Genomic DNA, 27841 nt, shown 5'->3' with positions numbered 1-27841 from the left:
ATAGTTTTTCTTTTTTTCCCCCTCCTCCACTGTTTGTCTTCAAGCTCTCTCAATTGGATCTGGGAGGGGCACACTGGGCTCTTTTGTCAAGAAAGAAATGCAGGCATGATGAGGGAGGTCTGCGGACCGGACGATACACATACTCTTTCCATGCGGCATGTGGTTTTGAAGGAAGAGGGGCAAGAACGAGCGATGTATGTATGTACCATAGTATAGGGAAAGCCAAGTGTGAGATGAATAACTTCACGTCAAGAGTAGGAAGTAACTACTAATTGAGACATGTCGAGTGGTGAGTAGATAGTTCCGGCCAAGTCACTGGATCAACTTGAGTAACTACCACTACTACTAATTTAGTTACTAAAAGGTGATGGTCCACCTGACGGGCGGGTATTTCCCCCCACTCGCCCGCCTATCAGCGATCACAGCCTCGCCCGCATCGGCGTCATCCATCTTCTCCGAACATGTTATCGTTCGACTCATCTACTCCCTATCTGACACCCACTTACCGGCTTTTCTGTTGAGTGATACCTCTTCTGCTTCTTTCTCTCCGTCCCTTGTGAGTGAGATCCTGCCCCGGTCTTCTCTGAGGTCTGTTAAGCTGCCTCATTCACTTCGGTTGGTGAACCAAAACTGGTAGTTAGTTAGTGGGTACTGCCCCTTCATATTCCTTATCACATACACTATGAACCAGCGTCCTCTGCCTGATCGCCGTCACCCTTCCTGCAGGCAATATTTGGGGACCGTCTAGGCTGCCTCTGACATTCACTGCTGATACTAACTAACACTTTGGTACGGTCTAAAGCCAGTGACTCTTTTCCTGCCTTTCCCGGGTGCCTGAACAGCGACCGCCTATTGACCTCAGGCTGATCCCATCGGGTCGGTCGTATGCTCCTGCCCCTCCTACCCAAAGCTTCCTCGGGTTCCCCCGTTGGCCGCCTCGTCAGCCTGCTGTAAACACCTCATCACTTCCTTATCCTTCCCCTCTCAACTCTATCGTGGTCTTCATCTACCTTCCAAGGCTACACTCAGATTCGTTTCCGCTCTCTGCCGTCTTGTTGGTTGATGTTGATGCTGGGCAGGTAAGCGCTCAGGCAGCCTGTCAGGTCTCTGGCATACGACCCTTGACATTCGAGCGCCCCTGAGTTTGAAATATAAGACACTGAGGCCTTGATTCGACCCAGACTGCACATCTTCAGGACTGTCGCTCTGTCTCTGTGCTAACAGCACCACCGCTTATAACCATGCCTGCCACACAGGGTAAGTGTCTGCTCTGCATTAGTCTATACGCATCGAAACCAAACTGGACTAACACCTGTTCTTCGGGCAGCTATTGTGACCCTCCGCCCTCTGTCCATATCCGATGATATACCATATCGATCTCTAGAGTTTACCTCCACCAATAATCATGTCAACATTGGACGGGCTTCTAAGCGTGAATCAAAGAATCTTATCCCCGCCAGAAACAATGGATTATTCGAGTCTAGGGTCATGTCACGTAACCATGCCAAGCTATGGGTGTGCTTTGATAAGCAGGTATGTGTCTTATGTGCATATCATTATACGTTGCGAGTAGTTGGGCTTCAGGCCAAGAGTCGCTGACCCTTCTTTAGCTCGTCTACATCCGTGATGGTGGGTCGATGCATGGTACCTGGATAAATGGAAAGAAAATCCCAACAGAGGAGGACTCTGTCATCAATCATGATGACGTGGTCACGTTTGGGTCCACAGTGTATCGTGGCTCTGGTGAGTTTTGCCCGACTGCTAAGGATGGTACACATGGATATTGACGTGTCATATAAGATACCTTTCCCCCACTCAAAGTTCGTTGTGAATTCGAATGGCCTGACCCTTTGTATGCCCCATGTGTTCCGTATAGCGTGTGCAGTGCTGACATCATGGATAGCCAACGAACTGTGCTTGCCACCAATACCTTTTGTGTTCCTGACGATGATGAGAGTGATGCGAAAGAAGATTCCGTGCCCGTGGTGGTTGCATCCGGCAGTGCTTCTGAGATTGACAACTCTACCCCAGAGTCAGATTCAGACGACCAATCCGTCATGGAGATTTCGTCGCCTTTGACGTCTCCACTGAAGAGGGATGACGCAAGGAATTGCCATGTGGATGCCTGCTCAGATACAGATCAAGTGGGTAGACCTGATGGCCAGGAAGGATCCCAACTGAGCCCTATCGATCTTGAGCATGGACAGCATGAACAGCCTTTGGTAACTCCCCGGATGACCCCTCCCTCCGTCATAGATCTCATCGACGGACCAAGTAATATGGCTCATGATTTTGATAAATTCCTTCAGGAGGCAGATAGTGCGTCTGCAATGAGTTCCTCTGACGACGAAGATTCCAGCTGGGGCGAAAATGACCACGCTGGTTCGGATGATTATGATGATGATGGCGAAGTGGATTCCCAGTCTTCGTTCAGATCTAATGCGGAACAGCTCGATGAAGATGAGGGGTCCGTGCGATCGAGCAGCCTTCATGTCCTGGGTATCCGCGACTTAATAGCATCAGAGGCGAGCTTTGCTGTGGAGGAAACAAACACCCGCTTGGATTTGAGAAATGATACTTCTCGGTCCGAAAGACATGATCGAATTGGGGAGGACATGGCTCACGAAGCGGAGCCTCGTGAGCCGGAGCTTATGGCCGTTAGGAATCCCATACCAGATCTGCCTTCTCAAAGCACTGGCCCTTCCGGAATAACGCCGACTGAAGCTCCGCCGCCAATCTTATTGCAGCCGACTCTATCATCTGCATACGGAAAGACACTCGACCGTTCGGTACCTGACTATCAGACTAGCCCTACTACCTCGTACGTGGACTGGTGGAATCCACGAACCACTGCAAACCCTTCGTACTCCCTGCATATCCCCCCGACTCCACAAGTGCCTTATGCCGACGGACCTTTTGTCAATAACGAGTCGTTCCTGCTTGGCGAGACTGCTCCGGCTAGTAATCGTGCTGCTAACCCAGTCGTTGCATCCATGGCTACTCCTGAAATTAAGAGTCCGGAAGCAGCTACGAGCGACGGACATGAAATCCAGGAGACACCCATGCCTGAGAAACAGCCAGATCCCATTCTAACGCCACTGCCACAAATGCAAAGGCCTGAGACGGGATCAGAAGACGTCCAGGCAAACAAGCCGCTGAAGAGAAAGGCGGAGGACATTGATGGCCCGTCTGGGAGCTCCGAACTAGACGTTGCTACTTACCCTCGAGACGGGGTTGACTCAGCTATGACAAGCGATAGCCAGTTGTGTGACCAAGAAACCTGCTATCCAGATGCTCAGCCACAGATGCTAGCGGGCCAGCAGGATACTCCATCCCAGTTGGCTGACCTAGACAGTGCGAAAGAGCCGCTGTTAGTTGACGACGTTGACGACGTTGACGACGTCGACGAACCTGCCAACGATGGTGAGATGACCGCACCCCCCACGAAGCGAGCAAAGACTTCTAGTGCGGGAAGGTTTGCCAGCCATGCTGCAACTGCTGCTTTGGGTGTAGCCATCGGTGCTTTCGGTACCATCGCTGCGCTGGCATCGCTTCCCCCGGATTACTTTCAGTGAAGGATAGGAGTTGTCTCGGGATTGGTCCATCGCTTTGGAAACCATGCACTCCTGCTATGAATGAAACACGGTGCTTATGAACCACACCGAGTACGTGGTGCTATCGGCGTTCTCTTCTCATACCTTTCCGAATTGGGATTTGGCGGATTCTGCTTCTCTGACTGACTCTTTCTTTCCTTTGTTTTTCTATTTCCACTTGTCTTGTTTGGTATTTGGGCATGTTGCGCACTATTTCCTTATCTTCCTCCTCTAATGGGCGTCTTCAGAACCGAGGTACCACCAGCCCGCCCCCGCAAACCTGGATGTAATTATTATTTTAGCAAATAATACAGCCAGTTCTTCCGATGGCGCCTGATTAGATGAGACAGTAGATGAGACGGGCCAATGTAACCACGGCTGCAAGGCAGGCTCTTCTCGCTCTCATGATCGGTGGGCCGGCTTTCATTCACGACCGGGGGTTTATCTTGATCATTCCTGCTGAGCGGAGGCTATTGGCCTCCTGGCTTGGTGACCGCCATGAAGTTGACCATGACCACCCCGTCGGCGCCTCTATCAAGGCTTCTCGTTCGTTCCTGTCTTTCACTTTCCCTCCCACTTTTTCCGTCTCTGCATTTTCCTTGTCGTAGAGGAGCTGCCACCGCTTCTTCTCCCTCCATCTCCCACTAACCCACCACCGTCGACGTCGTTGCGCGCCCGGGGGTAGGAGTTCTTATCGAAGGAGTCTGTCTGGCCGTTCGGCCGGCCGGGTTGCCGTCTGTCGCTTTTACCCTACTCTCAGCCTTGCTTTTCTCTGTACGACAAACGGTGCCTCCAGCAGCAGTTCCACTCCGTCAAGCGCGCGAGTCGCCTTCCATTTCCCTCGGTAGTGTGCCTGTCCCGTGGCCTTCCCTTGGGTTTCAAAGTGGAATTCCTTCTCCTGCCCTGCTTTTCCTTTCTTTTTCCAGAGATCTATCTCTATCCTGGCCAGCACTTTCGCTGTGAGTCGGGCAGGTTAACAATAGCAACAATAATATGTCCTAACCAGATCCCAAGTTGGGCCTTCAGTCGCGCGCGTGATGTCTGCCGGATACTTGCAGCTCACCGACCATTGATCTCACTTGAGACCCGACTGTGCCGTCCTCCACTCCTACCTTACCTGTAAGCCACCACTCACTCTTGATCTTTACTTTCTTTCTGTTTTTCTTTTCTTTGTCCGTTAAGTGACACCTACTTCCCTGATCGTGGGATTATCCACCCCTGCCCTAGACGGAATAAAACCACATGGATGGCATTGTCGAGTTTGTCCAACCCACCTCCTCGGGTTTCTTAGACCTCTGTCGCCTCGGGTTCAAATTCCTAGAGGAACAGTTGGTTCCTTTAAACTACCAGGGCGCAAGTAGGTAGGCGTGCTGTACTCCGTACCTGCGGCAGGAGCATCAAAGTCAAGCAAATTTCCCGCCATGAACTGCGTGAGTTGCCAGCGCAGTTCGAATCCCACAATATGGACAGGGATTCATATAACATGTGACCAATCCGCAGACGCCGGCCACTCCAAGAATCTCCAGGATCTTCGGCCATTGGTCCAGACATGAAAAATTGCTTTGCCTTTTAATGAAGACGACGCAAGATTAATGCCCCAAATAAGCCGAGCAATCATCGATGCACTGTGGTTGCGATTGAATGCCTCATATCCCTTTCCCTCCCCTTCTGCATTGAGATTCGGATACCTGCAGGATCCAGGAATGGACCGCCATTTGCGACGCACGGAAATTACGGCCTGCAAAATCACTATCTGATCATCTGGTGATCTGCTTTTCTCATTTGTTCCTCGCCCCGTGATTAGTCCTTCTCATTGATTATTTCTTTTATTTTCTTTTTCTTCTTTTTTCTGTTCTCGAGGGCGCTTGCCCGCTTGTCCTCGTGTCCCTGCGGTTTCGTGGCTCCGTCACACTGTGTCCTCATTGTTCGCAGACACGCATGAATTGACCACCCCCTTCACCTCCCCTCAACCTCCTCCATTTCCTCTGGTTTTCCTTGCTATGTGTTCGTCGAGTTTCTCAACCTCCTTCTGCCCTATCATCGAGGAAATAAGAAAACCGCTATTGACGCATAGGCAGTGGCGCTGCTGCTAGATTGGCTTATGCGCCGCACGACCGTTGCTCCATCGCTTACGGGCACATTGGGAAGCCTGGGAACCATGTCGCCTAGAAAATAAGCTGATGCGTAGCTTATAAGGAGTTAGGCCACAATTGTCAAGTCTATCCGATGCCTCTTCAAGTCCCCTGAGATGATTGGGTAAAGAGCCCGACTGTGATGCAGCCTCGTGCATGAAACACCCAAAGATCTATACCAGAACACAGGACGATGCTCACTGCGAACTCGCGGCAGACCATAGTGGCGAACACCGATAACTCTGGCTGGCTGCCAGTTCAGTGTCACTACATCCACAACACATCGCTGGAAGAGAATTCCGCGTTATCAGGATATGCTGCCAGCCATGATCGTGTTCGCGCGTGTCGCACTGCGCCTATCCGTTATAGGAGGTCAGGGAAAGGCTTAAAGGGCCACGTCGCATTGAAAGCAGTTGACCTGGGATGCTTGCCGAGCTTAGCGATTATTGTTAGTCGCGTAACACAATCCTCCGTGGCTGCCATGCTTCTGGGTCTTGTATCCCGTCGTATAACATTTCCGGCTTTTGCTTGGTCACATACTCGAGCCTGAATTGACTTGTGTATTTTCGACTAAGCGCAGCATGCAAGCGTAATCACCTGCTCCGTCACCCATCCATGATAATCGAGATCCAACAGTGTCCGATTACACTTGGGCAAGTTGTGCATCTAGGCACCCGGTCTGGTTGGCAACGGCCGGCACAACGCCCATCAACTGGACCCGGCCCTATGGATCAAGAGTGCAGAAAGGGCTCCACTGGGGCGCGGAGTCTTTCCTCAAAAGAATCGGAGGTGTTGACACGCCCGACAGGCACATTCTGCATCTCCTCAGGTGGCCTGGGGGCCGTCTTTACGGCCGCTTCACGATCCTGGGACCATGCCGCACCGTCCGGCCTCGTGCTATTGGTGCGGCATATCAGAAAATTAAAATGCCTGGATGTGACTGAACCTTCGTGCCTTGAATTTGCTAGATGAAATGCTGACCGATGATTTGACACTGCTAATACGAAGTGCTCTTGACTCGAGAGCTGGTAGCACACATTGATGACCGAATGAGTCCTACAGTTCCCGTCCGCCGCGAGCTTGCCCTTGGCACTCAGCAGGGAGCGGGCTGGTTTGGCTGAAGCCAGTCGCCTTTGCTTTTTCTTTCCCATGACCTGCCTATACGGGAACCTATGTTGATTCTATGTCTCATCGGAGTGATTGATAAACCTAGTGGCCCCCTACAAGCAACGCATTTGGCCATCGGTAATAACATATCTGAATCTCGATTCTTTCTCTGTTTCCGACCAAGTATTACTTTTCGAAGGTTCTGGCACCAGTCTCCGAACACAGCCCGTTACTTGACTGTACATTACAGCCTCATCCTCGTTCCCAAAGACATGTCGCACCAAGCCGGGCTAATGTATCAACGAGATCCGGGGCATACCTCCTGCATCGGGGGCCGGACAGTGCTAACATGCCGAAGCTGTGCGGGAAACGCACCACGGTCAGTCGATACGTCCAGTAGTCATTGATGTGTGTTGCCAATGCTAATCAGAAGCAGGAACTCTGTTTGCAGTGGCTGCAACGGCCGTGGGTTCAATGTGTTCATATGTCCCCACTGCCATCCGGCGGCGGCGGCGGCTGCGTTCAAGAGTTCCATTGCATCATCACAAGGCACCACACCAAACTCATCTGTGCCTGCATCGCCGTCATCGCTGAGCCGGAGCTCGTCCACCTTGTCCTCTGATACCAGGCATATTGGGAGCCGAAGGCTGTCGGGGGACAGCGATGAGAGCTCTTCAGGCGGACACATTGGAGCGGGAACTACTTCAACACGGACGGTATGAAAGACTCTCGGGGGACTTGAGCCAGAGGCGCTGGTCGTCACTGTGCCCGGTGGACTTTCAAATACTCATGTGGCTACTTTATGTGTTGTGCTATCGTACATTGATCGGCTTATGAGTGACATTTAAGGGCGGATGTGCTGGGACTTTTCGGCGAACTGCATGTGCATCAAGGAAATAGAGGGAAGCATGGCCTTCCATGCAGGAAACATGTTAATGCTTTCTTCTATCGCACTTCATTCTGATGTACTTACTGTTTCACGCCAAATACCAATAGGGAAATGCACTGCCAGATGCCTGGATGGGGTGACGTCAGCTCCCGGGGGGAGTTCCCCCGAGATTCCCGCCATTCTGGATTCTGGGGATCATGGCTTGCCTCGGATGCGAAGCAGAAATGCAAGGGTCATTTTCATTTGCCCCTCAACTCTCCTCTGTTCTCCTCTCTTCTCTTGAATCCAAGGATCCATCAAGCCTCCGGATATCCCGACCTCCGCTCTTCCACGGCATATCCGACAGCCGGCAACGGGGGTCTGGAGTCCCGGGGAGACACACGAGGGGACGATCACTCCACCACACGTCCCGAATGCTGTTCCCCTCAGAAACCTATATGTAGGAACCATGACTGCCCCTGAACTCAAATCTGCTTCCTGTTTCCTTACTCGTTAAGCAATCTTTTTACGCTTCTTATCACAACATGGCCTCCTTGTCTTTCACCGAAAAGCCCCCGCAGGGGAGGGTCCCTTATGCGATCCCGCAATTGGAGGGTGAGCGCATCACAATTCCCGGCAGTAAAGGCGCCTTTCGCATCCTGGCATCCTCCAAGCAGACCAATGGCCTCATGGCGGTCTTTCAGAGCGGAGCAGTCCTTTCAGACGCTCCCGGCTTCCACTATCATAACCACGCCCATGATGTCTTCCTAGTGACCAAGGGCTTCTTAAAACTATGGAATGGAGATAAGTGTCGGATTATGGGGCCTGGAGATTTCGCCTATGTCCCTCCTGTATGTTGGATCCTGTTTGCTCTGCTGCATTTCAACGTCCTTCCTTTCTTCGCCCACAAGTGACCGGCTGACACCCCAATGCCTTGCCTATAGACCGTGGTTCATAACCCGGAAATGCTGGGACCACATACCGAGACCTACGGCGTGGTTACCCCCGGCGACTGGGTCGACTTCTTCCGCTACGTATCCGAGCCCTACGAGGGGATCCTATTTCCTGAGAACGACGACCGTGACCTCAAGGCGCTATTAATCCCCAAAGTGATGGCCGCGAAACAGGATTTTGACGTCGTGTTTCAACCACATTACCAACCTCCCGCGCTTGGGGAGTGGAGTGCGGAGGAGGAGAAGCTCCCCGAGTCGTCCCAACCGTATTTCCTCCGCGCCAACACGGGGCCCAAATGGATGTTGGGAGGTGTCATGTCCCGGCCGTTTATCACCACCCGGCAGAGCCAGGGGGTCTGTGCCATATCCAGCATTGAATCCTCCCAGACCTACGGCGAGACTCTCCTCTCTAAATTCATGACCTTCCAATCGGTGGATCACTGCTTATGTGTCCAGGAGGGAACATTGACCGTCCAGCTGAAGGATGGACCCGAGTCCACTTTCCGCGAGGGAGAAACGGTTGTGATCCCAGCGGGACAGGCGTTCTCCCTTGGATTTGCCAGTCGGTACGTGCGGGTCTGGTCATTTACCGATGGCGATGGGATTGAGACTTTGATCCACCGGTTGGGTACGCCATTCGAAGGCGCCATTTTACCTGACCAAGTGCCGGAGTGGAACCCGGCGGAGGTTGGGCCTGTGGCGTCAGAGTTGAACGTGACCATCGAATTGTAGCGGAAGAGACGAGGATTGGACGATTCGGGATGCATGGACGAACTTAGCGTGGCTGGAGCCTTGTGACGACTATTGAACCTGGGACTATTAGCGATACCTGTCTACATACTACCTTTTCTTTTTGTATTAGTTCGTTAGAGAAAGTGGAACTCGGCACTTGAACATCAATTGGTTCTTTCTCTTCAATTTTAATCAATTTTGCTTTGTGCACCCCGCGGGGACCCCGCAAGGAGCTTCCACGTGATTCAACTCCCGGTCGGAAATCCCGGCGTCTTCCCTTGCCAACCTTCCATCCTTTTGCGATGAACTCCGGCCTCTACGATCGACCTACGACCTTTCCTTATCATTCAATTCGCCTCCACTCTGGTCCTTAGTGTTTGTTCTGGACACATACCTCTCCCCTATGTCGTCGTCGTTCGTCTAGATGGATGATGGATGAGTCGCCCCCCATTCACACCGCAGGTGATGATTCTCTTCCCCCGCCGCGGGCCAAACGCCCTCGCGCTGCACAAGCATGCGACCGCTGCAGGGCCAAGAAGTATAAGTGCGACGAGCAGTATCCCTGCTCGCACTGTAAGAGTATACCATTCTTTACTACCGATTGACTATCGCGATAAGCTGCCCCATTTTGACTGACCTCGTTCTAGAAAGCCAACTCAATTGCGTCTACCAGGGGAATTATCGTCAACGCGAAAGCAGCCGGTCTGCGCGGTATGTAGATAACATCTACCAACGTGATCACTGGCTATGTAGCTAGTTAATTTCTTGGAATATGCTGACACGTCAAGCAGATATGTCGCTGATCTAGAACGCAAAGTAGACGAGCTGACGGCTCGACTAAGGTTGGCCGAGGCGGACATTACTTCTCAACACTCCTCCCGGTCCCCAAAGGTAGTAGTACAACCAACCTCGGGACCCAAGCAAGCTCGTCCGCCTCCTCCAGTGGGTGTTGAAGCGACACCATTGTCGCTGCCTCGCGCTGCATCCACACCGAGGGAAGAAGCCCCTTTCATTTACGAACACCATGACGAAGCGGGGGAGTCGGTGGGGGAGGAAATCAGCGAACTGAACCACCACACCAACGGTATCGAGTTTCACGGCAGCACTTCATCTACAGCCCTCCTAAGCCATCTGCAAAGGGCCCGGGAACCGCAACGCTCCTTGGAGCGACGGGACACACGTCTCGAGGATCCGGGGTATTCGATTGTCTCCACGCTGCACAACTCGAGCTTTTCGCCCTCGGGTACGGGCTCCGCCCAGCCCTTGACGTTACGAGAACAGAACTATTACTTTGAGCAGGCTCATGCGTTTATCAACGGCTACTTTGAGAATATCCATTTCATTCACCCTCTCATTGATAAGGAGGACTTTTTGCTTCGTGCGCACAGTCTCTGGTTCAACCGCGGTGTTCAGCCGGAACCGAGCTTTGTTGCGTTGTATTTGAGTATTTTGTCGTTCGGGGCCTTGGTCCGGGTCTGGGATGAGGACAGACTGGGCGGGCTGACCCGGTTTGAATGGAGTCGGAAGTTGTTTGGAGAGGCCCAGATGTATCTCAACTACCTGCAGTTCTCGAATACTTTGGATACGGTGCAGTGTTTATACCTTATGGTATGGGATTTCACTTCCTGGTCGAACTACGGGCTGACTGTCTAGGCTAAAATTTGTCAGAATGAGCTGAATCCGAACCGTAAGTAACCTACTTCGCTACTTGCTTCTTGATTGATATTCTGACATAGTCCAGTGGCATACATGTACCTCGGACTGGCTATCCGCACATGTCTGGCTGCTGGGTTCAATCGGGAGGTGCGCAATTCGACAGAGCAACGCTCAGAGTGGATTTCAAAGACGTGGTGGTGAGTTCGTGCCTTGCTTAGATAGAGCTTACACTAACTCAACTAGGGGTCTGTTCTCCTTGGAAATGTAAGTCTTGGCGAACGGATATCCGGTTCAGTCGTGATCCTAACCACACCAGTGAAATGAGCTTTTCGGTAGGCCGCCCGGATACTCTAGGCATGGATGAGTACCACAACCGGGCGCTACCCGAGAGAGACGACTCTGAGTACGCTGTTATCCCATGGATGGTGGATTTTGCATACATCATCCGCAAGGTTTCAGTGCAGATATACCATTCGCGCATTACGTTACAAGAGAAGCTTCATCTTGCACTCCAAATCGAAAACGAGCTAGACCGGTGGATGGCAAGACTGCCGGACAGGATCAAGCCAGACATTGTTCAACGAGCAACCGGAGGGGCGTTGAGGGATCCCAAATGGGCACGAAGACAGCGCTTGGTGCTCGGTATTCGTAAGACTCCTGCTCATCATCAATTTCACGCACAGCCGCTGACCCTTCCTGAACCAGGCTACTACAACGTGAAGATGCTTCTCTTTCGACCATTCCTCAGTTACTTCACACGCAAATTACGACATACCCCGATGGAACTAGAAGAAACGATCGCCAAATGTCTCGACGCAGCAATGAAAACCATCCAAGTCATCTACGATATCTACCGAATCCACACATTCTTCCGCTGCTGGTATGCTTAGCCTCTCCCATTCCCTTGTTCCAGAGCTCGTTTAACCCAAATCAGGTGGTATAACACCACATATGTCATGTTCGCCACATCAACCCTCCTCCTTCCCATGTCCAAACTAGGCATGTGCGCCGAAACCATCCCACTCCGCCGCTCCGTCGAAATGGCCGTCGAGATCCTCGAAGCAATGGACGAATCCGTGGTGGCGCGCAAGTCTGTCGAGATAATCAAGCACTACCTACGAGAATTTCGGCCCATTGATGTCCAAGCCGCGACAACACCCTCTAGCAGCAATGATGGGACCAAAATTGCCGACTTTACTACTGACCCGGGAGCTACTGCTGCTGCTGGCGCTGCCCAGACAGGATTTGATATTCCGGTACGTTAATATTCTGCGTACAGAAAGAAATAAGAAATCGCTAATATTCGGTGTAGGAATGGGCATATGGCTTCGGGTTCCCGGATTGTTCTTTTGAAGGAATTGCTAGGCTATTTGATGATTTGGGAGGGTTGCCAATGCTGGATGGGTGAGATGTATTACTACCGTATTTTACCACGTTACGTGACTCAATTGGTGGGTCGCGGGGACTTAGGGCGTTGTACAGTGTATCAACTTGTATATAGATAGGAATTCATAGATGATCTCGTAGTGTTTTACCAAACCCAATCGATCAAAGCAACTTGACTTAATAAATAGAATTACTAGTAAACTCCGCTCCTATTGCAATGTATACCCAACTAGTAAGTAAAGAGCCCCATTTCTATAAATGCGAAGTAACGCCCTTCCTCTTACTACCACCAAACAACCCCGGATTCTGCTCCACCACATTCTCCACCTCCTTGATCGCATCATATCCATATAACCATGGTTGAACTTCTGGACATGTCCTATAGCTCATCATATTAGCCGTAACCCTCTTTTAACAACCTTCTACCCCAAAAGAACAAGGGGGAATAGATAATGTTAGTACATACCACCGACTCGGAAACGCCCCCTTAAGCTCCTTCCCCAGCTGAGACAAGAACAACTGATCTCGTTTCTCTTGTTCCGGGCCATCGTGCATGTGGAAGTCGTTTCTCTGTTATTCCCATTTCCCTGGTTAGTGGATATCCATCTGAAAAAAGAAAAAATTGGGGGTTTATGTATGGTGACTAACCTGCTTAAATGTCTCCCTCACGATAGCTTCCCCTCGAGACTTGCGTAGTTTCTCATATAGACGGAGGATAGCAGGGAGGTCGGATTTGTGTTTCAGGTGGCCGAGGAGACCGCCCAGCACGGCGCCGTCTTCGAGGGAGGAGTTGGCGCCTTGCGCGAGGTACGGGAGCATGGGGTGGCAGGCGTCGCCGCTGGAAGTTAAATATTTGGGTTAGTTGTGAGGAGAAGAGGGTTAGATGGTGGGGGGGCGGCTGCTACGTACATAAAGACGAGGTTAGATTTGTCGTTGATCCAGGATTCCATTTCGGCGTCTGAGTTATTCTGGTTAGTAGAGAGAAGGAAGCTTGGTGGCGGTGCACTTACGGTGCATGAGTTTCCACTTGTCAACGCCGTCGACGTAGCCCAGGAAGCGGGTTAAACTGTCAGTCACTTTTATCAGTATCCTCTTGGGATCCATTCAAGGTGTGTAGGGAGGGAGGCATACACTGGATCCCAACCCACGAATAACCGCATCATCTCCTCCAGCGACCCCGTCTGTCGGGATACACCTGGGGGAAGATCATCCGGCACCAAGAGTACAATATTCATCATCTTCCCCCCGCGAAGGGAATACCCTACTGCATGTGCTCCCGGACCAATCCAGAAATGTACCGTCGGTTTCTCGACCCACGCTTTCAGATCCGGGTCTGAGATCTGGTCTGCTGTCAGCACAATCCGATACGCCAGATCTCCCGTGGGGATCGGGTCGTCTTTCTTCCCGCAGTAGCACTCCCGACAGCGGGACCAGAGGCCATCTGCGGCGACTATGAGGTCCCCGGAAACAGTTCTTCCCTTGAGGGTGGTGACGGTCGTTGTATCGAAGTCGATGGCGTTGACTCTCTCGTCGAGATGGAAGGTCACGCCGAGCTCCTTGGCTCGCGCATATAGTGCCTGTTGCAGGTCTACGCGGTGCAGGTCGATAAAGGGTGCGGAGTACTTAGAGCGGATATTCCGATCAAAGGATTCTTCATGGGCGAGGACTTCGCCTGTGTAGCGGTGCACGGTTAGGGAAGTGGGCTCTGCTGCGTCGGCCCATAGCTTCTCGGGAAGCTTCCAGTGTGAGAACAGGCGGGAAGCATTAGGGGTGATTTGGAGACCGGCGCCGACTTCTGCTAATTCTTTCGCTTGCTCGAGAACTGTAACGCTGTGGCCGGACATGGCGCAGGAAATGGCGGTGGCCAGGCCACTGAGGCCTGCGCCGACGACGATGATATCAAGATGTGGGTCGTGTTGATCGCTCTGTCGGGTGGTTCAGTATTGATCTCATTCCCTGCCCCCATCCCCAGGTTGTTATGGTACGACTCAAGGATAGAACATACCATTGTGGATTCTTCACTTCGGCCAAGAACACTGTTAAAGATACCCATGGTGGGTGGCAGAGACTTCTGGGATGTGCAAAGTGGCAAGCAAGGAGATACTTGCGATGCTTGTTGCTCTTTAAATCCAAGTCAACGCGCTTTGTCACCGGAGCTTTACTTATCCGCAATCAAAACTCATCAATTGGTCCAGATAGGAGAGAATTGATGAGCTCAAACTGGGGCTGATTTGTAGGATTTCGCCCCGGAGTCTCCGGCTTTCCCGAGTGTCGGGATATCCGGGGGGGTTGGTTGATGACAACGGGTTCGAGTTGCTGTCGGTCATTCCCCCGGCCTCATCCTGAGCTCTTGCGGGGGATCCGGGGTCTAGTGCCTTGGCTTGCACGACAATGGAAACGTATATTAGAAAATGGGGGACGGAAATCCCGTAGATGAACTTGATACGAAGCCATCCCAGATGATCGAAAGTAGACCCCACAAGTCATCGCAGGTGACTTTGTCACGTGGGCCCTTTGCTCTTCGCTTAGCTGGATGTTTTGTGCTTCTTCCCCAACTCGAATGCTCGTATTTTCATCCAAGGTTCCCTTGAGAGGCCATTTTGGGGCCAATTGATGCTCGTGGTTGAGGTCGTCTCTGCCAAATGGATTGACTAAAGCAGACATAAATCCAGCAGGAAGATCCGAAACCATGTCCATCTTTCGAGAGAACTGTAAGCGGGCCAATGATTTTTGAGGAGTAAGTCATCCTCGCAAGGTTATACCAGAGTGAGACTAACGATTAGGTTCACCGTGTGAAACCTTGAGATAGGTATGCTTTTAAGTCACCAGACCTTCCGGAGGCTAGATTCATCTGACTGCCAAAGTCTAGATAATCTAGAGCCACACACAGCTTGCCCAAAGAGATTTGGGAATAACTCTAAGCACGGTCCATGCTTTACTTGGTTCGCCGAGGTAAGCTTCCCCAGCACTGAATGATAGACACGACCTTCCCCGCTTACCAGGCACCAGGATTCCACGTGCACAAAGCCCGAAAGGCCCTACTAAGAGCATTTGGAGACAATGCTCTTTATTAACTACTCTTGTGGGAACTCAAGGTCTATGGTCATGGCGTCGCGACGAACCCGCGTAGAGCGGAGACGCTACGGTCTATACGGTCATCACGCAGAGACACGACCACCCTTGGAAACCACTTCGACTAATCCCCGAGACGGTGGTTAATATCGCGGCCGTTCGTACAGGCTCTCCTATTGAACAGCATGGGCCTCTGGATGCGACACTATCCGGTAGCTTTACGCCACTAGTGTACCCGATTCTCAGTCTTCCTATCAGAGTCCATTGACAGCGTAGGATGACAGGTGGTCCCGATCATTCGGGGAACCCGAGGGCCACATTCCGGGATGAAGTGGCGTTTCAACACCAATCATCACCCTATTCAGGGATACCGGACTGTTGAGCCCTTGTGATGATGGCATGGATTGTGTGGGGTAGACCTGGGGTAGTTAGGACTGAAATGCCGATATATGAACCGCTTCATGTCTAGATATATAGGACTTGGCATCGTATGATCTTTCTTCTCTTCCTCTCGATAGTTGGACCCTGAGTGGACCAATTACTACTAGTAATAGTAGTACCTCAATCATAGTACAACATGTCATCCCAAATAGATCCAAGGGTGTGTCACACCCTCTCTCTCCCGCTCTCTCTTCATCTCCTTTTCCTTCCATCATCAAATCGGAAAACGCATTAGAAGAAAAACAAGTGCTGACCATGTCCCCCTATCGGAAATCTACAGCTCTATCCCCGCAGAGTTCGATATGCAGCCCTACTCACCGTCAATGTCTACGTCTTCATGGGCAATATGTACTCGGTATATACCTGCCTACCTCCCACCCTGCTGTCCAGACCACCAACATTAGTACTCACACGCATGATCCACAATAGTCAGGCATAGCCACCGGCTTCGACTCACTTGCCGCCGATCTCCATGTCGATTACCAGAAACTCGCCGACCTAGTCTCCTGGTCGGTGTTGTCCATGGGTCTAGCCAACCTGTTCTGGATGCCGCTGGCACTATGCTTCGGAAAGCGCCCGATTGTCCTCGTGTCCATGGTGATGTTTGTCGCTGGGTTGATCTGGTCGATTGTCGCGAAGGATTATAATAGTTTGATGGGGGCTAGGGTTTTTGCTAGTTTTGGTATGTTACCTACTATCCCTTCCCTGGGGGTTTTCCTCTTCCTTCCTTCGATGGATAGGATATATGCTAATGGTTGCAGGATATGGATCGATCGAGTCCCTGGGCCCTAGTATTCTTGCTGGTTCGTGTTCCTTCTCCTACAATACGTATATGAAAGGAGAGGGAGCAGCTCACTAACAACCCTAGATCTGTTCTACGAACGCAACTACTCCAGTGCAATGGCAGCCTACGCTCTCTTCCTCTCGGCCGGCTCCCAAGTCGGTCCCGTCATCGCGGGTTATCTCGTGGCTGCTCGTGGCTGGCGCTGGTTCTTCATCCTGTGTCTCATTATTGCAGCGGTCAACTTCGTGACGACCTTCTTCTTTCTTCCAGAGACGCTCTACGAGTCTGGTCCTGAGGAGGAGCAGTTGGATATTGATGATAACGAGAAGGCGGAGGCCTATCAGAGCCATGTCGAGGCGGTGCCTGAAGTTAACGCCTGGCGGCGGCAGCAGCAGCAGTTCTCCTACGGAGAGTATTGGAAGAGCTTGTTCAAAGTTGGTCTATCGGAAGAAGCGAGGGAACATGGTGTCTTTAAGCATCTGGCTCGGCTGTTTTGGCTGCCACTGCCTATGATTCTAGTCCCTGGGGTCTTGGTAGCTGCTATGATGTATGGTGTTGTGTTAGGAGGGTATGTGTCCCACTCCTTCCCATTCTTGCCGGATGGAGATAACTTGAGGAACAAGCTTGCTAACCATGCTATGCCGACAGAGTCGTCTCTATATCCACCCTTTCCGCCAACCTTTTCTCCCCTCCCCCATACAATTTCTCCTCGGCTGCTCTCGGCCTCTGGATGCTGGGCAGCTTCGTCGGCATTCTCGTCGTGTGGCCCATTGCGGGTCCCTTGACCGACGCTCTCTCTGGCTATCTCCGCAAACGCAACAATGGTGTCCACAAGCCTGAGCATCGGGTCCCCGCCCTCATTGTCCCGTTCATCATCACCCCACTCGGTCTGGTCATCTTCGGGTACACCGTCTCCCGCCACATGCAGTATGTGATACCAGCAGTAGGCTCGGCCATGTCTGCAGCAGGGTTGACGCTAGTCCCTTCGGTGATGTTGTCGTATGTCGTCGACTCATACCCGCACACCGGCGGCGAGGCGCTCGTGTTAGTGAACGCTAGCAAGAACGTGGTCGCGTTCGTGTTGAGTAAGGTATCAGTGAACTGGATGACCACGCAAGGGGTGGATAAAATGTTCTATGAGTTTGCCGGTGTGCAATGGGCGGTCCTCGCCCTGGGATTGCCGTTATATTTCTTTGGACCGTGGGTCAGGAAGAGAACATCCAAGTACTTCGAAAAATGATGAGTCTCTCTGTATATAAATTCGATCACATATTCTTTTCTTTTCCTGTCCATCAATCAATGATATTGTCGAGCTAAGGTGGCTATTTGTTGAATTGTTTCGGCCATTGGACGAGACACGCTCCAGCGCGATGTGATAGTTTTAAGACTAATCTGGAGGAAGTTCATCTCGCTAAGTAGATGAACTTCGGTCCCATCAGTATCTTCGTGTCGGAGATACTGATCAACGTCATGTCCTTCACGCCAGATATCATGCCATGGTGTATCTAGCGCAACATGGATCGTCTCTTCGCGGGCCAAACACCACCCACCCATCACAACTGCCGACGCAAATATAGCAACCGGAATATGAGGCGCATGAGCTAACTTGAACGGAATCTGACTGACGATTCGAGTAATAGCGAGTGCGTGTAGAACTGCCCTAGCAGCAGCAGTACTTCGAGTCCACCGCCTCAGATCAAAGGACGGCTGATCTTCCTTGGTGGCCATTCCTCCAAGGGGCTGCTGTAAACCATATGCGTTACATATCCTTCGACATAGAGAAGCCGAAGAAACGGCTAGTTCAAGACAAACGGTGTGCCAGCGGAGGGTGAGTTGGAAGGCTTTGTCATGGCTTGCTGATATTTTACCGATATCTGTGTCATAGATATTCAGTAGAGCTTGGATGATTTGCCTCTCTGAAATCGCGCCAAATACCGGTCCACTGGTTTCATGGAGGTCGGATACAAGAGATTGTAGGCCCTCTGTGGTGACAAGCGTCGAGAAGACTGAGAGACGTGGTGGGCTTGAATCCGGATATTCTGGTGAGAAGATGGAGACAAAAACTTCGTTGAAGGGACGTTGAGTTGGACAGGACTTTTCCATTTCGATAATCCAGTCATCTGCGGTCTTCGCGAGAAAGGCCGCGTCAGGGCATGCGGTTTTGATGGGATTTATTAGGTGACGAGTGCTAGCCGGCGAACCTGAAGCTTGTGATATCAGGCCATCGAGTATATAGTGGCCTAGGATTGCGCGTCGTTTGGTTTCAATGGCCGCCCATGTCAACCATGCCGCGTGCTTTGCCGATTTCGGAGCATCTCGACCTGGGACATCGTATTGTTGCATACCTTCGGCGGCGTACATGCCAGATGTCCGCGCCCAGTAGAAGCCAAGTCCATGCCATACAAATGCAGTTGTTCGTATGCTTTCGTTGCTCGATAGTAGTGCGAATAGCTGTCCTAGAAGCGCCGTCATAACCAATTGGACACCGTCGCAGGCATCTCGCGGCCCTCGCAGGCTACTTAGCGTTTGCCAGGAGGTTGCTACCGCGGTATGGCCCAGGCGCCAGAGCATCTCTCCTTTCTGAGATGAGTCTGGCTGACACACAAACAAAGAACCGAGGGCTACCATGTTTAGCAGGAGCGGTGGGATGGTTTCACGTGTTGAAAACGTCGGTTCGTGTATAACCGGAAAACATGGTGACAGCCACTCGAAGAACTGCTGCAAGCATGCGTCGAGGAAGACGGATGTAATCCCCGAGCTATGTAATTCCGAGTTCAGACGTTTCGACAGATCTTCTATCAACCTGTAACTCTGCTGCATGGCTATCTTTCCAGGTTCTTGTTGAGAAGGTCCCGGGTCCTCTGCGGCGAGGAGGCTCGGGCCATTCGACATTTGCAGATGCGGTTGATTTGAAAGGTCCGTGAATGGTAGCGGGATGGCCGATGGGCCCCAGAAATCGGGCATGAACCAATCCAGTAAGTTGTCGGAGCCGAGTAGCTGCTGGTTCCCGGACAATGGAGACTGCTCGAAAGAAGACATGCCTAGAAGACTCAGTGCAGTTTCTTTTGGGCTGGACAAATTGCCCTCGGGTGCGCCGCCTACTGATGGTGCTGCATCGGAGGGGACATTCGCTCGAGAACGGGCATGGAGCCTCTTGTGTCGTCCAAGGACATCACCTCGTCCAAAGCTTCTGCCACACTCGTCACATCGGAATGGCCTGGTATTGGTATCTATGCAGGCTTAGTTTCGTGAAGTGCTGAATGGCATTGAAACAACCTACGAGTTCGCTCATGTCTCTAGGACTTGTTAGTAAGAGTTTCTAGCAAAGAAAGGCGTGCAAAACCTACCGAAAGATGTTCAAATTTCGTATATGTCCTATTGCATTGCTTGCATTTGAACTTCTTGACGCGATCCATCAATCTCAGGTCGTCTGCGCAATAGCCAGCCAGGAATAATGGGCTCAACGGTCTTTGCGGGGAAAGAAAAGAAATGTGGACGGAATCGCTCGGATGCGGAGATGAGCAAGTTGTACTAATTACTACCGTGACCGCCTTACGAACCAGATTGAAGAAGCAAGTGGATAGTCTATTCTGATTGATATCGGAATCATCTGAAATAGATTATAAATAAACGTTGATCGGTATGATGCTTAGCTACCAGCTCACAGAAATGCATCCGATACAAATAATGGTGCATAGCTGGAGAATCAGGGAAACGCCGAATGCTGCCTATTATATGCTCCAAAACACCCATGCAACGCCTTTGAAATCCAGAAATAACTCGCTGGGACCTCAGCTGGCAACCGCAAGCTGAGCCACCAAATCCGAGGCCACATCAAGGAACGGGTACGGACTAGTAACCTCTTTTTCCTTATTCCGGAACCGCTTGCTGATGGGATGCCAGTCGGCATCACCTTCGCCACGGATCACATTCTGATATCCATCGCACTTGAAATCGACCATGTAATTATTCTCCTCCAGCTGGTACAACTGGATGTCGACGAACACCCAGACTCCATAAGAGATGCGAGAGATGGACTGATGCTGCGTCGCAGATGAAGGACCCGACATGCTCGCATGCTCTGGGGTTAGATTCCGGTCATCCAAGGAAGCCGGCGCACTTGAGAGGTTGACGCGGCGGCGAAGTTCCTCTAGATCACTTCGACTGCTGTGAACGCTGGTCGACGGGCCTGGTGCTCTGACGCCTTCTTTCAAAAGACGAGCTCGTATGAACCATGGTTCTCTCGGGATGTAGTAGTCAGATGGTAGGTCAGGATACTTGCTCTGCAGCGGTTGCGGCTGTCCTGCGTCGGTTGGCTGGACTCCAATTTGCAATCCGTCTGAAAAGAAAGACATTAATCACCTGATTAGGGAAAAGAAGTAGATCTGATGTGGAACTCACCTGCACCAGCTGGCTGGATTTCCCATATTCCGCCTTGTGCTTCAATAGCCTTATAAAGGTAGAGCATTGCCTCGTAAGGCTGATTGCGCGAGCGGATGCCAAACTGCCATTTGCGAGATTTCTTGGGTTGATGCGGGGCACTGCGACCTCCAGGCGGCTCCAGGCGCAGCTTCTCGAGGTCTATAATACTACGAGAATGTGGCTTCAAAGCCCTTGCTGTTGCCTCTTGCTCCTCTGGGGAGCGGCCACCTTGGCGAGAGTCCCCTTCGGACTCTGGACCGCGTTGTGCTTGCTCTTCCAACAACCGATCAGCGGCTTGGTTTCTTTGCTCGCGTTCGCGCTCGCGCTGTTCCATAAGTTGGTCGTGGACATAAGGTAGACTCGTCGGTAAGATTCGAACATGGCTCACGCGAGGTACATTCGGATCGTCGGAATCTCTCTGCTGAGGTGGATGGTAGGTTTGGCGCTGCGAACCACTTCGTGTCCTTGTTGGGGGACCAGGTGGGGTTCCCGGGGCAGGCACAGGAGTTGCTCGTCCAGACGTTGCAGTAGGTTTAGGTATCCTATCGGGAGGTGGTGAGGGTGTTACTGGGGGTACCAACATATTATCGTCTGTTGGCGCTGGAGAGTGTCAGCACGCTTTACATGTAAAGAGACCGGCAACGACGAGACCCATAGAAAGAGGTCTCTCGTAGTACTCACAATTTGTCTGCATCATCTCGTTCTCCATAATAATGAAGAAAGCATCCTTAATAGCGCTGGGTTCCGGGTTCTTGAGCGCATCCTCAATATCGTCGCGGGCATACCCCATATTCCTCTCCAGCTTGGAGATGGCTACTTGATTGATTTTGTGCTGCACCGACAGGGGCTTCCCCGGAGCCAACTTGCGCGGATCAAGGGCCTTGTTCGGATCTACCCCTGTAGCAATGAATTCTTCGGGCGGCGGCTGTAGGTATTTGGGCAGGTCTTGAAGGAACCAGGGATCTTGCCGGATCTCAGGGATAGTAAGTCTATGAACAGGATGTACCTGCAGCATTGACCTAATTAACCGAGCAGCTCCGGGGGATATGTAGCCAGGCATATGAAAGTTGCCCGCGGCAATCTTCTTGAAAAGGGCCGGTATATAGTCGTCGTCGAACGGAAGCCTTCCCACCAACAGCACGTAGAGAATGACACCACAGCTCCATACATCTACCTCCGGCCCCGCATAAAGCTTCCCGGAGATAACCTCTGGCGCCGCATAGTTGGGACTCCCGCAGCTGGTCTTGAGAAAGTTTCCGTCCGTCATGATGTTGCTCAGACCAAAATCTGCAATTTTCACATTCTTCTCGCTATCGATCAGAAGATTCTCCGGCTTGAGGTCACGATGTACGATCTTATGGCGATGGCAATACTCCACTGCACATATGATCTGTTGGAAGAATTTGCGGGCTTCAGCGTCATTACACCGACCCCTCTTGACTAGATAATCGAAAAGTTCCCGTTCGGCATATTCCAACACCATGACGATGTCGGTTTTGGTGGCAATGACGGTGTATCTATCGGAAAAGCAGCCAGTTAGCCATTGTTGAAGATTTCGAAACCATTCTCATCTGCCATTGTGGCATGGTACAAGGGACTAGTACAATTTGATGATGTGAGGATGCCGCAGCAGTTGGAGGTATTGGATCTCACGTTCAACCCGACCAACCATGTCACGAGACAGCAATTTGCGACGGGATATGATCTTCAGGGCGACCTGGCGACCACTGGGCTGATGAATGGCCAGTTTCACCTTGCCAAACGAACCCTCCCCCAATATCTTCACTGTCTGGTACTGATCGAGGCGCTGCATGTCCCTGGTGGTTGCTGGTGACTGCATCGGAGGCTCGGCGCCCTTACCGATCGGGCGGGATGGCGGAGGCATCGCCATGGCGGGAAAGTTGGAATTGGAAGGAGGCTCGGTCTCGGCGGTACGTTCACGAGAGCGATCGGAATTGATGGGTGGGAGCGAGACAGAGAGGTCCTCGTCGTCGAAAGCAGCGGCCATCCTGACGGTGACTGGTGGTTGACGGCCGACGTCGGTTCGGCAAGGACGGGGAGGACAACGTGACGTGATGGATTTTGGCCGGAGGGGTGGTCCCGCGCTTGGGCAGATTGCCTTTTTTTTCACCTCCCTCTTTTTGTTTTACCTCTCCCTCTCCTTTTTTTCGCCCTGATGACAGCTCTAGAATGATTCGTGGAATCCGGGTCGACGCCTCACTAGCTTGGGTTCGGCAAACCCAATAAAAATATGATCGAAAGGGCGGGCTGTGGATATACGATCGGGTCTCCCCCACAACCGGTCAGGTTTGCTGGAAGTGGAGAGCACTTTGGAGAAGAATCGGTCTGGTCGACACCGACAAACCATCAACAACGCAGCAGCTAGCGGGGCGGACGGAGGGGCGGAGAGGTTGTGAGGAGAGCGGGAGGGGGTTGGGTAACCGTGGTTTCGATCCTGCTAATACTCTCGTTATTCTTGTGGTTCGGTAGAGAGAGAGATATATAGATAGCTCAGCTGGTCCTTGAATTTACCTCTTTAGTGCAAGTTCTCTGTTATTAATGGAAAGGGGAGTTAACTCTAGCTTCAACGGTGGTCAGAATAATGCTGACAATGGGGAAGGGACAGATGAATGGAGAGGAAAAACGGGGCGGGTTTAGGCTAATCCCTTTAGCAGATTGGCACAGACACCCCTCTTGCTGATGGTTGGCTCGTATCTCTGGATTGGTCTGAAATGAAATAACTAACTGATGTACCAACTACCAAGATATAATCAATGGGAGCTCTGCATACCCTGAATTAATTCGTGATAGTAATCCCCTAGAGCTTTTTATATCTTCTAGAATACCTACTTATCATATCGATTTTCCTATCGCTCAAATGGACCTGATTGTCACTAGTAGTACCCCGGGATTACCTTACTGGTAGCTCTAGGAAAGATCTGGGAGACCCCAAGTAAATCGGTCTCACGCAAGCGTAGTGGTAAGTACTTCTCTTTGAGCTGGCAGACAAGGTAATCAACAGTAGTAGTCCATTTATCACTTCTGCTAGTTGAGACCAACAAATATGTATTCATTATCATTAAGTCGACTCGAAAAAACTTAACTGCTGCCGATGAAGGTACAACTAGTAGTATATATCAGCCGGGCTGCTGGTAGTACTTAGAAGTACTTATGTTAGTAGTTTAGAACTTCCCGGTATCACTCTCCTCGTTTATTCAGTACTACTAGTAGTCGCCCATGTACTAGCCATGTCCAAAGCCGTTTGTTAAGCATAATCAAAAGTTCATCGGTGAACAAGTGCACAAATCGACCTGCTACCTACAGTACTACTGAGAATCCTAGAGAACCATGACCAGCTTTGGTAAAACCCTAGATTGTTCGCCGTCAAAACCACTAGTATATGCATTCTAGCAGAGGTTCTAGTATTTGTATGTGATCGAGATAATTATATTTTCACAACCCAAGTACAGTGTTGTGTGTAGCATTTAAATATGTAGGATTGTTAGTGAATCGACAGATGTTTCCTGCAGGCAATGCGTCCGACGGGCTTGGCAGCCGCATGTCATGTGGTGGGGAAGCTCTCCCGATCGATTCAAACAGTCCTCCACCACCAGCTACTTCTGGCTTTTGCGCTGTGAGAGGTTCAGTTGTCGCTCTCACTTGGTCTGTTTGATTGGTTGTTGGACTTTTCACTTATTTGGTTATTGCAAGGCCGTCCTGACCTAGCGAGTGAAATTGAGACGCGGAGGCGCCGACATGGCCTCCGAACCAACAGAGGAAGCTATCGCGAACTTCGTGAGCTTCACCAGTTCGACCCGTGAACAGGCCATAAGCTTTCTCAAGGTGAGCTTGGATATACTCTGGGGGTATTGCGGTTCAACTGACTGTAGCGGAATTCAGGCCAATAATTTAAACTCGAACCAAGCCATTAATGCCTACTTTGAAGACCCCACGGGCCCTCAGACGCAGGTGACGTCCTGAAACCGCGCACAGTATGTTGGGAGCAGCGACTGATTGTCAGACGTGTGACGATATAGTCTATCGGCTACCAAAATGATTCCAATGTTCCTGGTATGATGGTATCCTTTTGTCAGAGTGACTTAGGTTTGATTTAGTACTGACTTATGTGCCTTGAAGCGTTCCAGATTGAACACGCCGACCCGCCGCCCAATTCCTCCATCACCGCTCCTTCACGCCCACCGTCAACCCTAAACTCAAGCGAACAGGCATCTGGTGCTGAATACCAGCATAGCACACCTGCACCAACACAGACTGCGAACGGTAAGGGCATACTGAAGGGCTGCGTGATCTCCTGCAAGGCTAACCCCGCTTTGAGCAGACGCCAGCAAAGGCTTATCTTTGGCCGAGCAAGAGGAGCGGGAACTACAACAAGCTATGGCTATGTCTTTGAATCAGAATCTCGGTCAGCAAGAGACAGGTGTCACGACAACTGAAACGAAGTTTGGTCGAGCTACCCGTGATCATTATGACGAAGGCGCTTGGGCAATGACTCTGTTCAATTCTACCTCTCGTGAGATCATCATAAGCCCCGACCCGGCAGACCGGAGGAGGAAAGACGGCGAACCAGCGTTCATACGTCCATCCCATGACAGCATGTACCTGGGTGGACTGTTGACCATCCTTCATTCGATCCCTCTGGCGAGAGAAGCACTTCTGCTTAGAACCCGACTCCTCACGGACTACGGAAAAGATCCCCAGTGGTGGAACGGCCAGTCTATTACCCTTCCTAAAATTGTCACTATTGATGAGGCGCAGGACGGTGATACTGAGTGGGATGATATCATATACGAAGTGCAGCGAGTGACGGCATTCTTGGACACCACCGACCGCGCCTTCGGCAGTGCCGATGCATTAGCTAACCTGAAAAGCATGTCCAGTTACGACTCAGAAGGCAGTGCGGCTAGATTTCTGGAATCGTGGCAAGAAGCTGCAGTCCGGGCGGACCCAGACAATCAATTGGCGACAATCTTCTCGTCAACTGCATATAAGCGACCTCTTTCGATCTATGACACACCATTGGATAAGGAGTTCTTCCTACTAGATTCCTTCGTGGAGCAAGAACATGGCCAGACTCTCTATGATGTTATCGACCACACCATGTGGTCCGATAGGCCGGGCGAAGATCTTGACGACGTATGGCTGGAACATGTCGCAGAGGTCTTTACAATCAAGCTGGAAGGCGCCAGTAAGCCCGTTGATGTGAAGATTCCTGCGGTCTTCTATCCGGATCGGTATCTTGCGGCCAACCGAGATCTTGCGCGGGAGTTCCGTGCGCAAAGGCTTCAGATATACGAGGAGATCTTCAGGCTGGAGGGCTTGATAAATCGTTTCTCGACATCTCGATCAGCTCTTCACAAAGGAATGACCTCTAGAGAGATACTGGAGAAAGCTGCTGTTGCCGTCTCCTCAACACTCCCCAAGAGCTTGTCCAATGAAACGACCGCTTTTACTCCAGAGGCGGCCAATACAGAGGCACAGAGGGTAGCTGATGAGCTGAAAGCGATATCCTGTAAAATAGAAGCCAAGCTCAAAGGTATTATCCTGGAGACCCGCATGATTGCATTGAATACTAACTTTCGTGGTATAGAACTGGAGACTAAGAAGCAGGATGCTCTGGAAAGCCTACGGGGCTATTCCAAAATCCTCACTGAAGCTTCTCCTTCCGGCGAATTACCACATCACAAATACACACTGCGGGGCGTGTGCACTGAGCCACACGTGACTTATGTCCTGAAGCGCAGTGTGCCCGAAGGCTCCACGAATGGATGCACCGCCTCAACCGATGAGTATCAATGGTGGCGGATCAGCTTCTCTACCGACGATGCGAAAAATCGCCAGGCCGGAACAAGTTCAGGAGGCGATGAAGCTCTGCACAACTCCGATGTCATTGGGTACACCGCACGCAAGGTCAGGGAAATCGAGGTCCTTCGAGCGGCCCGCGAAGAATCCAAGAATGTTTTACTAGTCTACGCCAATAGCAATGCATTGAACGTGCCGGAAGAGCCAGCTCCCAGTCAACTGCAGGTGAGGCAGCGTCTACTGATTGGCGGTAAGCCTGATTGAAACTGACAGCAGTAATTTTAGGAATTTGTGCACACGGACAATCAAGCATTTGAGGCCGAATGTCAGGAAGCAGATAGTACTAGGACCCAATCTGACCGCCAGAACCGTGCATTGAGTGCTTCTGTCAGTGCCCCAGACGCATAGCTGAAACCTCAGGACTATAGGTGCTGACGAGTCAACAGGAACCGCTGAACCAACAGGAAGGTAGTACGACGCCGAATGTGAATGTGTTTGATTACCAGGTCCCATCATTCGACGAGGGATTGGGCCGGGGGCAAGAAATGGAGGAAAGAGGTGGACGTCCTTTGCTCAGCCGGAGTAGCACAGCTGGACCTGTGCAACCTTCGCAGGATGCCGACGCGATGTGGGACCAGGTCGACGACAAGGCGACCTGACATCCAGGGCTGAGGTCTTTTAGTTGAGCCGTAATTATTGTCATTTAAACTAGATACCTAGGCGTCCCGCAATCGAAATCTAGAACCTGGCATAATTAGACATAGCGCTTGGGATGTCAAATGAGAAGCAATTTAAGGCTGAGGGACGGATTAGGATCAACAGGGTTCTGTTTGACCATTGTTTGGGACTAAATCATGGGCTCCCCACGTGCCGTT

At 51.4% G+C, this 27841-nt stretch overlaps 8 protein-coding genes across 8 annotated transcripts; 4 read left to right on the top strand and 4 right to left on the bottom strand.

The window, feature by feature from the left end:
* Positions 1 to 1241: 1241 nt before the first annotated feature.
* Positions 1242 to 3575, top strand: ASPBRDRAFT_58515 (FHA domain protein; the record flags this gene model as incomplete). The annotated part of the gene is made up of 4 exons (XM_067627906.1): positions 1242 to 1257; positions 1328 to 1533; positions 1611 to 1743; positions 1801 to 3575. 4 exons carry the CDS (start codon positions 1242 to 1244, stop codon positions 3573 to 3575), a joined length of 2130 nt encoding a protein of 709 aa, XP_067475184.1.
* Positions 3576 to 6456: 2881 nt separating this feature from the next.
* ASPBRDRAFT_199637 (uncharacterized protein) lies at positions 6457 to 7520 on the bottom strand (the record flags this gene model as incomplete). The annotated part of the gene is made up of 2 exons (XM_067621351.1): positions 6457 to 6622; positions 7327 to 7520. 2 exons carry the CDS (start codon positions 7518 to 7520, stop codon positions 6457 to 6459), a joined length of 360 nt encoding a protein of 119 aa, XP_067475183.1.
* A 725-nt stretch (positions 7521 to 8245) lies between these two features.
* ASPBRDRAFT_134298 (uncharacterized protein) lies at positions 8246 to 12449 on the top strand (the record flags this gene model as incomplete). Its single annotated transcript, XM_067618593.1, has 12 exons — positions 8246 to 8551; positions 8645 to 9381; positions 9810 to 9941; positions 10059 to 10100; positions 10174 to 10993; positions 11039 to 11072; positions 11127 to 11238; positions 11285 to 11305; positions 11358 to 11683; positions 11747 to 11921; positions 11976 to 12297; positions 12354 to 12449. The coding sequence occupies 12 exons, from the start codon at positions 8246 to 8248 to the stop codon at positions 12447 to 12449; spliced, it is 3123 nt and encodes a 1040-aa protein (XP_067475182.1).
* Positions 12450 to 12679: 230 nt separating this feature from the next.
* On the bottom strand, positions 12680 to 14480 carry ASPBRDRAFT_134554 (putative monooxygenase; the record flags this gene model as incomplete). Its single annotated transcript, XM_067618621.1, has 7 exons — positions 12680 to 12806; positions 12894 to 12997; positions 13076 to 13265; positions 13337 to 13385; positions 13438 to 13493; positions 13559 to 14350; positions 14413 to 14480. The coding sequence occupies 7 exons, from the start codon at positions 14478 to 14480 to the stop codon at positions 12680 to 12682; spliced, it is 1386 nt and encodes a 461-aa protein (XP_067475181.1).
* Positions 14481 to 15991: 1511 nt separating this feature from the next.
* On the top strand, positions 15992 to 17964 carry ASPBRDRAFT_185682 (putative MFS transporter; the record flags this gene model as incomplete). Its single annotated transcript, XM_067620050.1, has 6 exons — positions 15992 to 16100; positions 16221 to 16295; positions 16370 to 16622; positions 16702 to 16743; positions 16809 to 17292; positions 17373 to 17964. The coding sequence occupies exons 1-6, from the start codon at positions 16077 to 16079 to the stop codon at positions 17962 to 17964; spliced, it is 1470 nt and encodes a 489-aa protein (XP_067475180.1). The 5' UTR covers positions 15992 to 16076.
* Positions 17965 to 18020: 56 nt separating this feature from the next.
* On the bottom strand, positions 18021 to 20140 carry ASPBRDRAFT_199632 (uncharacterized protein; the record flags this gene model as incomplete). Its single annotated transcript, XM_067621350.1, has 3 exons — positions 18021 to 19954; positions 20005 to 20020; positions 20072 to 20140. 3 exons carry the CDS (start codon positions 20138 to 20140, stop codon positions 18021 to 18023), a joined length of 2019 nt encoding a protein of 672 aa, XP_067475179.1.
* Positions 20141 to 20515: 375 nt separating this feature from the next.
* Positions 20516 to 23154, bottom strand: ASPBRDRAFT_33776 (SNF1 family serine/threonine-protein kinase; the record flags this gene model as incomplete). The annotated part of the gene is made up of 4 exons (XM_067623157.1): positions 20516 to 21063; positions 21126 to 21746; positions 21828 to 22663; positions 22751 to 23154. The coding sequence occupies 4 exons, from the start codon at positions 23152 to 23154 to the stop codon at positions 20516 to 20518; spliced, it is 2409 nt and encodes an 802-aa protein (XP_067475178.1).
* Positions 23155 to 24753: 1599 nt separating this feature from the next.
* On the top strand, positions 24754 to 27807 carry ASPBRDRAFT_47430 (uncharacterized protein). The gene is made up of 8 exons (XM_067625856.1): positions 24754 to 24989; positions 25047 to 25115; positions 25184 to 25217; positions 25284 to 25427; positions 25486 to 26700; positions 26755 to 27191; positions 27252 to 27353; positions 27413 to 27807. Exons 1-8 carry the CDS (start codon positions 24903 to 24905, stop codon positions 27623 to 27625), a joined length of 2301 nt encoding a protein of 766 aa, XP_067475177.1. The 5' UTR covers positions 24754 to 24902; the 3' UTR covers positions 27626 to 27807.
* Positions 27808 to 27841: the final 34 nt, after the last annotated feature.

This window comes from Aspergillus brasiliensis, assembly GCF_001889945.1.
Source record: "Aspergillus brasiliensis CBS 101740 unplaced genomic scaffold ASPBRscaffold_14, whole genome shotgun sequence".
Classification (NCBI taxonomy): Eukaryota; Fungi; Ascomycota; class Eurotiomycetes; order Eurotiales; family Aspergillaceae; genus Aspergillus; species Aspergillus brasiliensis.
This window is presented reverse-complemented; position numbering and strand designations above follow the sequence as displayed.

Bases quoted from the DNA above. Each gene is read 5' to 3' on its own strand.
- ASPBRDRAFT_47430 (XM_067625856.1), top strand. From the start codon at position 24,903: ATGGCCTCCGAACCAACAGAGGAAGCTATCGCGAACTTCGTGAGCTTC. The intron at 24,990-25,046 runs GTGAGCTTGGAT...AGCGGAATTCAG, and splicing joins AGGCCATAAGCTTTCTCAAG to GCCAATAATTTAAACTCGAA. The intron at 27,354-27,412 runs GTCAGTGCCCCA...ACGAGTCAACAG, and splicing joins ACCGTGCATTGAGTGCTTCT to GAACCGCTGAACCAACAGGA.